We start from the raw sequence: 11,847 nt of genomic DNA on the forward strand, positions 1-11,847 counted from the left end.
AGTGTAAATTGTTAATGGTTGCAAATATCTTTCCATTTTTGCTATGTTACACAAATAACATAAGTGCTGTATTGGGAAGTTAAACTACAAATGTTTGTTTTCCCTCCAATTTTGCATATTTGTGTATGGCGTTTTAGCTTTGTTTTTATTTTTCAGGTCACATATACGTGAAACCAATGGAAAGTTATTCCCTTCATCCAATCCACAAGTACTCAAGGACCATACAGCAAGAGAGCATACCCACCAGTCAGATGAACAGAAACTTGAAAAAGCAAGTGAATGCAAATTTTCTGAGTGGCTTAATATAGAAAATTCTGAGGGAACAGGTTTGCTTTTTCACGTTGATGATAATTCTGCTTCTGCAAAGAGAGTGAACAGTAATGGAACAGTCTCACCATCTTCATTGTGGTCTTCACACATGAGAACTGTGGGGTTGAAGCCAGGAACTGCTCCCCTCATCCAGCAGCAAAATACGATAGAACAGTGTTACTCTGAGAACTCTCTATCCAGGGAACATCTCATTCAGTCAACCTGCAGATCTGATGGTTGTCAGATGCCAGAACTTGTTTGCCAGAATACCCCACCCCCTCTGCCACCAAAGAAATATGCTATAACCAGTGTGCCACAGTCAGAGAAAAATGATGCTCCACCTGCTGTCAAACCAACAGAGATGTTTAAAGCTAATTCTTCTAGTCTTCCAAAGCACAGTTTAAGTACAGCTTCAGAACCAGGTTTAGAAGTGAGTACACATATGAATGATGAAAGACTTAAGGAAACATTTCAAGCAAAAGAGTATGTCGGCAACACATCAAACACCCCGTCCAGCTCTTCAGCTAATGATTTTCAGGCCGACTCGGGTACAGCTGTTGGTGCTTCTTGCCAGCCAGAAATAGACTCTAGTTCTACCTGTCCAAATGAGAGAGTTTCATTAACTACCTATTTTTCAGTGGATAACTGCATGACTGATACATATAGATTGAAATACCATCAGAGGCCCAAGCTCTGTTTTCCAGAGAGCAGTGGCTTTTGTAATGATAATTCACTTTCTCAGAATGAAAGAGGGCTAGGGCCTGTGTTACACAGTAGTCTTGGTTCAAACTGCCCTTCCAAGCAAAGACATAAACCTGGTATACACTGTAATAGATAAATGATGAAACCGACAGGCTTTTACTTCTGAGGCCATTAACTAGGAATCAAATGACCAAACCTAGTGCTATATGAAATTAAAACCATGGCAATATTTAACTCATTAATCACTTTAACTTTCTATACAGATATTTTGTGAAGATCTACTTATTGGATATTTTGAAATTCCCTCTGAATAGTTTTTGCATGCCTCAAAAAATAGAATATCCGGGGGTATGCAGAAAGTCATTTATCATATGCTGCAGTTGAGTAAAAATGTAATTTGTCCCTTTATTTTCTGACTGGTAGACCCATAGGTATTAAACTAACCAGTACTCATATGTAGATTGGTAAACTCTGCTAACTGAAAGATAGATGATATGTAGCTTGTGTAGTCAAAGCAATATTTGCTTTGTGAGGAAGCACTTTCTAATGGGGAGCCAAAAGAGGACTTCACCCATTTGCTTTTGACTTCTGTGATAGTCTACTACATATGATCCCTTTAAGTGTCTTAAAATGTATCGACCCATGAAATTGATGGCATTTGGGGGAAAAAAGCCTTAATGATAAAACAATTTTTAAATTCTCAATGTCAGAAGAGAAGACAGTTTTGCTCCTAGAATTTTTATCTTCAGAATATCCTTTGTTGTATGCATTCATAAACATTACTTCAGTCATGTAAGCTAAAAATACTTCACTTTAGTATATTTATTTATCTTGTTACATTTTTTCTAATTTTATATGAAATGTGAAAGGTTTTTATTTTGGTTTGGTTTACTTTGGGCTGCTAATAACCAGTGTTAGGAATTAACCTATAGTCCTCTTTTTAAGAATATCACTGTGACTGCCTAAATTTTCCCTGCTATATTACCTGTTTGTAGGTTGTCAGCCCATTTTAGTAATTTTCATATTCTTGAATTTGAAAATCTTTCTGGGTTTCCAGATTAAATTTTTGCCTTTCATATAGATTTAATTTTTAATGAAATGTATTAATTTGAGCATCCCTCCCTTTTTTCTAAACAAATAATTTAATTTTTACCCCACCTATTTTCATGGAGAAGTCTTTCTTTAAAAAAAAAAAAAAGGGATTTTCCATTATTATGATGACCTTACAAGTGAAAATAAGTAATTGCCTTATTTCATAGTTGTCATTTAATTTTGTACTAAGCTGGTAAACTAATTGTAGTTTAGAATAGTTTTATATTGTCCACACTAGAGAATTGAGAATTTAAATTTTATATATAAAACATAATAATTCCATAAACTAATTAGTAAATTTAATATCTTGACCAATCCCATAAATTGTTAAAATATTCCAAAATGTAAATGAATCTTATTTTCTAGGTAAGTAGAAAGTAATTGCTTGTAGAAGTCTAAGCTCAGAGTTATGAAATCTTGGCCAAATTTTGTCTTCCACCTAGAGAAGTTTTTAATAGCCTTTTCTAACTATAACAGTAGGTGATTATTACTTTATATTCTCTTAATTTAGAAATACTTGAATATCAACTAAATAAAATTTTATCTTTTAAGAAATCTTTTTTTTTAACATAGCTTTTAGTATGGGGGGATTTGTAAATATTGTAAATTTGTAAAATTGTGTTTGAAATGTCACTGTATTTAATTACTGCTTTTATAACATTGTAAAATACTAGAAAAATGAGCTTCAAGTATTTTTAATAGCTTTCAAAAACTTTGTGTAGTTTTGTCCAGTTGAAAATGTATTATTTGAAACACTTAAACTGATTTCTGATACTTATAAATAATCTCATAGATTTGTATGGGATTCAACTCACAATTGAGTTGCAAATAGAAACGTCCAATTTGGGCTCTTTTTAAAGTACTGTCCAGTTGAAACCTCCTGAATCATGTTATAGTACTAATAGACTAGAAACTGACCATTTGTTTTTGTTGATTCAACACTCCAAATATAGATTGAATATGTATTTACTAATCATGCACATGTGAATTTTTTGTTTCTAGGGTGTCTATTTTTATAGATGTTTTCTTCTGGTTATAAGCTTATTATAACTTTTAAAATAACACAGCCAACGATTGTAATGTTCAAAATACTTCAGAGTATCTTTCTGTGAAGTCAGTTTCTTCTGATTCAAAATCTTGGGGGGGGATAAACTGATTTTTAATTTAATATGGTTGGGACTTTTCTTTGCATTCATAAAACTGTGGCTTCCTTTCACCTCTGTGAATTATATATTTTATGGGAAATGTAAGTCAATTTAAAGTTAAGGGGTGAACTTGGAATATCACTGATCAAAAAATTTATCACAGGAGACTCCTAAGAGTTCAACCCCCTCAAGGCCTAAAGGAGCGTTCCCACAGGAGTTGGCAAACTTTCTTTAAAGACCCAGATAGTAAATAATTTAGGCTTGTGGACCATAGGATCTCTGTTACTCAACTCTGCCACTGTAGTGTGAAAACAGCTGTAAGGTAACATTTACATAACAGTATGCAAATGAATGGGCATGTCTGTGTTCCAGTAAAACTTCATAAGCATTGAAACTTGGATTTCACATCATTTTCACATCATGAAATAGTCTTGACTTTTTTCAATCATTTTAGATGTTAAAAATCATTCTTGGCTCACAGGCCTTTAAAGAGAGGCAAGTGGGCCAGATTTGGCCCATTAGTGTAGTTTGATGACCCTTTTCCTAGAGCATAATTACCTCTACATTAAATGCCCTTACTAAATATTCTGTAGTCTCTGAATGTATTCCCATTACATGTAGGGACTAGGTATATGGAGCACTTCACATCCTAAAATTTTCAGGTTAACAGAACTCTAAAGACTGCCTCACAATTGCTCATTGGCCAGTTGATTTCAAACGGTTATTGAAACAATCATTTCACTTATATGAAATTTACAAAGGAATTTACCAGACTTAAAATCACATTGATGTAAATACTTTTGATGTCTCTATTTTTATCACAGCAAGTTTGCCAATTCTTCTTGGTGTCCCATTTACCCAGTTAAAAGCCTTCAAGTATACTATGTTACCCTGAGATGGCACAGTTCAGTGGTAGGCACAATTTCATCTGTAGGAAATATTCAAACCTCATACTGCCACCATTTTGGATACCATTTACAGTCACGTCACAATACTACAATCTTTCTACTTAGTAGTATCTTCCCTGTACTAGAAATTTTCAGAATATTCAATAGTTGTGGTAGAAGGCTGATGCTAGGCTCAGAAAGGTAGTATGGATTATAAATCTTTGTGTGTGACCTAACACACAAGTAATTTGTTAAAATGAAAGGAAATCAGACCCAATTTACCTGTATAATCAACATTTATTGGACAAAATTACTAGCAAGTAGCACAAAACAATTCATACAATCTGTTTGGTACCCTCAATGAAATCCCAGTTCTGTTTCTCTAGATGCTTCAACCTTGCCTAAAAAGTTCTCCTCAGGCAGGTTTGTTAGGTTCTCTGAAGGCGTAATTGTTAAACTTATAGTCAGCATTAGGCTAAAAGCCTCCAAAATCAATCCCAGATTTCACACTAACCCTAAATGCCATTCTAAAGAACAGAGGATGTAGAGTTTACCAGATCTATGCCCTGCTTCTAAGGGACAGGAAAATATTTAGGCAATTCCAATATATAAAATGTCACCAATTTCAAGGACAAGAGCCCATTTCTAACATCTGTTATATAATAGGAATAGCTTCTGAAGGGCTTATAGTAGCTGCTTTGGGAATGTGACCTTTTTGACTAAATACTAGCTGATCACTCCTGGGAAATAAATTCTTGTTAACATACTTACATAAAAAAGAATGTAAGCTCCATAAAGGCAAGGATTTTTGTCTGTTTCGTTCAGTGCGGTACCTGGCCCACAGTAAGTGCTCAAACATTTGCTCAAAGAGTAAATATGGTGACTTTGCTGGAGTATTAAAGTAAGTTACAGACATTATAATAAACATGTTTTGGCCACAAACATTCTTAATGCAACCACAATAAAAATTAGGTTTGAAACACACAGTCCTACTTTACAGAGTTCAAGAGCTTAAAAGTGAGGGGAAGCATCCAGGTAAGACCCCATGCACTCTAGCCTTCCATTACTGGATATTATATACTTTCTCTAAGATTGTACCAACCTAGCAACCATAACAGAGGTCCACTTAATCTAAAAATTAAACTGGCACTTACAGCAAATACATTGTGGGCCTGCATTTTCTGTATAGCTTTTAACTCCTTTTTTCAAAATTCTTCCCTTGCTTTTGTATAATTTATTTCTAAATATTTCACCTTATTATTTCACCATATTATCTGCATCCTACTAAACCTTGGCCAACCCTTAAAATGTTAAAGGAAAAACAATCTATTTCCTAATAAGTATAATAAACCTTCATGTATAAATACTTTTTATGTTCAGCCCCTGTAAAGCCACCAAATAATCTGTAAAAAGTTTTAAAATGTGAATCAGAGCCGAGTTTTAAGAACTTAGCTATGAATGGCTGAGATCATTACCCATTTAATATAGTTCCCGCAAAGAATAACAGAATGTGTAAAATGAAATGAAGGTCCCTTAGAGTCTGAAATTCTTCTGGTGCACAGTCCTGCCTTCTTTGTTCAAGAAGTTTGTAGTCATTTTCAGGATCCACTCCAGGAGCCAAAATTCTTAATTTAGGTATCAGGCAAACCATTCTGTAAAAACCAAATAATTGTCAACAATGTTTCCTTTTTCTTTCCCTTTAAATACTTTATGCCAACTTTTGAAAACTTTGATTGTCTTAGTCATTTGCCTATTCCTAAATGATTTTCATATTGATAAGAGCAAAAAAAGGCCTGACTATTCTTTATAAGTCTTCCATTTTCTATCCAGAGCTGAAAATTCAGATCATTAAAAAAAAAAAACAAACAAAAAAACACTGCATTTGAAGTATCACTCTACCAAATATCAGGAGGAGTGGGTGGAAAGATTCTCCTTTACAAATGACTTGACAGAGGATTTTACAGAAACACCCATCTTCCATTGGTCCCACTGAACCCTCGGCCACACCATTCAAGAAATCCAAGGAATCAGAGACAATGGGGCCTCACCAACAGTGAGCTTATGCCCAAATTTTTGCCAAAATTGGGGGCTGGGGGTGAGAGAAGAAGACATAATTACCACAAATTCAATAAGCATGATGGCTGAGTGAAATTAACTTACAGTGCGTAAAGGATTAGCTCCGAAGTCCAAAGGAGCTGTTTAATGACTAAATGAGCTGCACCGCTTTTCCTCCTTCAGCTCACTGCTCCTCTCCTGAACTTGTCTCTTGTATCATCTCAGTCCTGTATCCTCCTTCTTGTTCTGCTCCCCCAAGCCCCTTCTCTAAGTCCCCTTCCTTTATCCTCTGCCAAAACAGTCTTCTCAGAGGGGGTGGCAATGAAAATGGAGAGCATGGATTTTCCAAAGGGAATCTAGAGAGTTTTGTGACTCATCAGTTGGTGTTTTGGAGTGTGCGGGTGTGTATATAAAGCAATGCGGGAAATCAGAAAATGAGACCCAGGCTTCCGGGAGGAGAAGTGAGTGAATAAAGTTAACATTTACTGAAATGGGGACACTGAAAAGTAAGGTCATCTGAGTACGAAGTCAAGAGTCCAGTTCTGGACCCATGTGAGATAACCGTGCACGGCCTGCTCACGGTCAAACCGTCGTACAGTAACAGTAGCTTTAGCGGAGCGCTGACTGCTGCCAGGCAATATGCAAATAAATCGCTTTTAGATAAGTTGGCGATTTATCTGAAACACCACGCCACACCACACCCCTATGACCGGGTTACTATTGGTCCCAAATGGTAAATGTGAATATAAAGCTCCAAAAAGCCAAATAACGTCTCCAGTTTCTTCGTGGTAGTGCAGGAACTCAAACCCAGCCGGTTTCCTCCCAACATAGAACAAAAAATTTATGAAGCGAAGTTTCCTCTACACCTCATCTGAACACCCTCAACTGAGGTGCCAAGGAAGGACATTTTCACTCTGGTCTTCGTTCCACTCCCGCGCCTACCCTATCCTACCACTCGCCAGCTGGATGACGGTGGACAGGCCGTAACTTTCCGTAATGCAATTTCCTCGCCTCTCCCGCACCCACCTCCCCAAACTGGGGTAGATGGTCTCTAAGCCCCTTACCATTTCAACGATGCATTAAGAGTACTCACCAGGGTAAAAAATACACGAAGAAAAACAACACCACGTCTAAGAGGACGAAGAGCCAGAGATCCAACCAGTAGGAATGTTTTGGTAACCGGTCTGCCCCGGACTGAGGCCGCACTTCGTGGTTCTGCTGCGGCCTCTCGGCTTCACCCAAGCCTCGCCGCTCCCGGGGACCATCCCGACCATCTTCGGCCGCCAAGCCCACCTCCATCTTGCAGCAGTCGCCACGCCACAATCTGAGTAGTCGGAAATTCTCAGCTCCCGCTTTTCCGCGTTCGCCTCGCCGCAAAAGTGGACGAAGTCCGACCCCCCCCGCCCCACAACGCATGCGCTGTTCCCCGCCCCGGAAATGGGCCCTGTACCCGCCCCGGAAGTGAGCCCTGTACCCGCCCCTCCCAGCGCGCAGGCGTCTTCCGTCGGCCCGCTACCCCCGTGACTGCGGACGGACAGCGGCGTCTGCACTTGGAGGCGGGGGAAGCTGTCCGCCCGTTCCGCCCTGCAGCGTCCAGGTGGGAAGCCGGTTATTCAGGTTTCGCTAGAAGAAATACTCTCTGGCCGGACCGGAAGTCACTTCACGTCCCATTCCTGACAGGTGATTGATTCCACCTTGGAAGTGCCCATGGTCGCCTCTCCTTATCCCTGTATTCCTTTTGGGTCCTTATGCCAAGGTTTTAAAAGAGCCTCCTCTAATGGGTTTTGTACTGTCCCTAACATCTTACACTTATTTGATTAAATTCTGTAAACAGCTCTAATGAGGTTGACATCGTAAGTGTGAGGGTAAGTTTCTAAAGCGGCCAGAGAGCAAAACGTGAGAATTTTGTATGTATCTCAAAGGAGTGAACTTAAGAATAATCCAAGGGTTTGGGAGTGTGATCCCCCATGACATTAGAACGTTAGCAGAAAGAAAATGATTTACCATAGTAGGCAAGGGAAAATTCTCCTCTACTCTCTTTGGGTCTCCAGCTGGGCATAAGAATTAAATTGACATAAGACAGGTTAACAGGAGAAAAGCATAGAAGTGGTTTTTAGGGTTTTTTTTTTTTTTTACATGTACATGGGAACCTTCAGAAGAGAATGAAGACCTGAGGAAGTGACCAGCGCAGAAAGCTTTTCTACCTTTTAGAAAAAGAAACAAGTAAGACAAAGAGGTTTGGTTAAGGGTAGTTAATTGTGGAGAAATGACTAGGAAGATAAGGGTTAGTTTAACAAGGTTTGTTTGTATGGATTTTTTGGTCCAATTTCCCATCTCTGGTGATAAAAATATTTTTCTTCCTCCTGATGTAGTGAGGGCATCTTTTACATGGGAATTTTATCTCCTTCAGGAAGAAAAAGGAAGGTCAGAGTGCACTTCTAGCACCAGCTGTTTCTCAAATGCCTTTAACTGAAAATATTCAATATGCCAAAGTGACATATTTTGGGGTGACATGCTCTGAACTCCTTCATTCCCCTGTCTGAAACTTCCCTAGAAGTTTCACACAAACTCTGAGTTAGTGGCTGTGGAGAGAAGAATTGGGTTAGCAGCAGAGTGGCAAGGGATCTGCAAAGGGAGAGAAGAACATAGATTAGAATGAGGATGCATAAACAGAAAACAACACATCTAAGCACACTTCCCCATATCCCATTAAATCAGTCTCCCATCCCTGGGAATAGGTCAGTCCAATAGAATGGCTGAGCCTCGTTTATCTGATGGAGGGTGTTTATCTTGTCTTCAAAAGGTGCAGATTAAACACTATTTGTCCCAGGTGATTTACATAGAAGCAGCATGCTTCATCAGTGATGGCACAAGCTCCTCTTTCTTGGGCTGTCAGTGTGTCCGGGGCAAGAAGATTTTCAAGTCCAGCAGAGGCTACTAACTTTTGACTGAAAGACTTCTGACATTTGCATACCAATATTGAACTCTTGTTCTGTTACTATGGAAAGATTTAGAACTGCCTTTTCCAACTCATAAGTTCCAAAGGCTAAGAAAAAGGATCTTAGTACTGAAAAGAACTTAGACTTGTGTATACAAGCCAGTTATACCCAAGTATACTAGTTAGTTCCTGTATATGGCTAGTCGTAGTGTCATATTGTTCACTTAAGTCCCTATAGTGTTCAGTCAATCCAGAAATGGGAGGTTTAGAGACGCCAGTAGGCATAGGGTGACCAAACACTATTTCAAAAGGGGTTAATCCACACCTTCTGTTTGGAGTATTCTGGATTTTTATAAGGACCAGAGGTAGTGCTTCTGGCCATTAAGTCCAGTTTCTTGATAGACTTTTCCTAAAGTCCTTTTGCCTCTCCTGCTGCGGAGCACAGGCTCCAGACGTGCAGGCCCAGCGGCCACGGCTCATGGGCCCAGCTGCTCCACGGCATGTGGGATCTTCCCGGACTGGGGCACGAACCCGTGTCCCCTGCATCGGCAGGCGGACTTTCAACCACTGCGCCACCAGGGAAGCCACTAAAGTCCTTTTGATGTCTAGATTTTTATGTTCTATTTGCCCTGAGGATTGGGGACGGTGCAGGGCATGAAATTTTAATGAGTACTCCAAAGTTTTTGCAAGCATGTAGTTTATTTCTGTTATAAAATGAGTTCCTTGGTCTGACTCAATCCATAAAGGAATACCAAAATGAGAAATAATCTAGTTATTAATTTATTCACTGCTGTGTGGTGTTGTCATGTCTAGTCAGATAGCATTTAGTCCATCTACTAGGTGTACAGACAGTAAACCACTGGGATTAGCCTAGAGCTGGAGGTAAAACTGTGAAATCCATTTGGAGTCCTGCAGGGGACAGAGTGGTAGAGAACATTTCCTTGCCCACAATTCTGGTATCAAGGATGGATGTCACTAACTGGACACTGCTCACTCCAGGGCTGCTGCTGGTGACAGATCCTGGGACCTCTAACATAAGCCGGCAGAAGATGAGAATTCTACTAGTCAGTCTCCCAGATTTCTGCCGTAGTATCCAATAAACGAGAATGGTAAGAGTCTCTTCTTGTCTTTTTCTCTTTCTGAATTTAGATTAACAGGAGAAAACATTTGTTTGAACTGTTTGGGGGGGTTATAGTGACTCTGGTGTCTTCTGTTATGAATACTCTTGTTTTCTATTTCTAATGGCTGTAGAGAAAGGAAAGCTTAAAAAACAATCTCCCTAGACCCCAGCACCCTCAGAGGGTATATTTTTCCCCTCTGAGGAACAGTACCCCATCAAACGACAGGGTCAACTGATCCTCAGCTGCACCCCAGAGCTCACCATTAAACTTACAGTAGAGAATCAGAAACTGGATTTCTTAATTGACACTGGTGCAACTTTACCGTCAAGTCAGAGGATTTATCTCTGTCACCCCTGATTCTATTCAAGCTGTCGAATTCTCTGGGTAATCTATTTCACTGTCCACATCTCAGGCCACCTCAATATCCTTAGGACTTTCATTTCTCTTATTTCTTTTCCATCATTACTACTTTACACACCTATGATAGTTTTCTTTGAGAGTTGTACAGTCATCAAAACTAATTGCTATTTGTTGCAGCTTCTCTTTTTTTTTTTTTTTTTTTTTTCCGGTATGCGGGCCTCTCACTGTCGTGGCTTCTCCCATTGCGGAGCACACGCGCAGGCTTAGCAGCCATGGCTCTCGGGCCCAGCTGCTCCGCGGCATGTGGGATCCTCCTGGACCGGGGCACGATCCCGTGTCCCCCGCATCGGCAGGCGGACTCTCAGCCACTGCGCCACCAGGGAAGCCCGCAGCTTCTCTTTTATCTTCATCTTGACCTTTAGCAGCTCCCGCTATTAATCTGTTTCCACCCCACTCAGCCAACCTGGTGCCCAGCAAACACCCTTTGCTCCAGCCAGATTGATTTCTTCTGCTTCCTCATGGAAACTCTTCTCCTTTTGGCCTTTAGGCTTTGGCACATGTTGTCTTCATTAAACTGAAATGCTTCCCCACCTATCCTAATCCTTCCCATCTTTTTTCAGTTCAAATTGCCAACTTCATAAAGTTTCCCTCGCTACATTTCACGTTGATCTCTCCATTCTCAGTATTTTTAACACACCAATTGCAAAAAAGTTCACATTTAACTCATCTCCAACTACTTCATATGTCATGCTTTCTTCTTAGGGTGAGAGTTATCTTCTGAAAATTATGCAGTGAGTATTTGTTCCCATAGTTTTTTGCCTTTCTTCTGCATCAATTACCCTCTACATTCTGTAACAGCCACCTGTTGATGAGGTGTCTACTGGTCATTTTTCAAAACTTTTCTACCTTCAGCTCAAAAAACATTGAAATTTTCTTGACATAGTTTGGTACGTTGGCTTGCTTTGTAGCAAAATTTTATGTAAATTATCTCCCCTATCAGAGTATTAAATATTCTTCAGGATATTTTACCTATCCTATATTTTTACCATCTTTGCAGCCTCTATAGTCTCTCAAACCGTACCTTGAATGTGGAAGAAATTAAATATTTATTCAGTTATGTTTCTTGTATTCTGCAGCCACTAATACAATCTTAATTATCTCTTTTGTAACACAGTAGTATAATGATACCACTGAGATCTACCACTACTGATCTACCACTGTCAGTGAGGATACTTTCT

The 11,847-nt window shown here is 39.4% G+C and overlaps 2 protein-coding genes across 2 annotated transcripts in view; one reads left to right on the forward strand and one right to left on the reverse strand.

Moving 5' to 3' along the window:
• Nucleotides 1–3,524, forward strand: part of USP53 (ubiquitin specific peptidase 53) — a 64,971-nt gene extending 61,447 nt beyond the window's left edge. The window contains exon 16 of the mRNA XM_060012935.1: nt 157–3,524. Within this exon, the coding sequence (XP_059868918.1) occupies nt 157–1,147 (991 nt within the window). The 3' untranslated portion in view covers nt 1,148–3,524. The remainder of the gene's footprint in view (nt 1–156) is intronic.
• An 888-nt stretch (nt 3,525–4,412) lies between these two features.
• Nucleotides 4,413–11,497, reverse strand: ARLN (allregulin). Its single transcript, XM_060012939.2, is given in 5 exon segments — nt 4,413–5,787; nt 7,284–7,702; nt 9,133–9,236; nt 11,307–11,340; nt 11,342–11,497. Coding segments are annotated over 5 exon segments (714 nt in total). The 3' UTR covers nt 4,413–5,786.
• Between the last annotated feature and the right edge of the window lie 350 nt (nt 11,498–11,847).

Source organism: Delphinus delphis, chromosome 5, assembly GCF_949987515.2.
Source record: "Delphinus delphis chromosome 5, mDelDel1.2, whole genome shotgun sequence".
Lineage (NCBI taxonomy): Eukaryota > Metazoa > Chordata > Mammalia > Artiodactyla > Delphinidae > Delphinus > Delphinus delphis.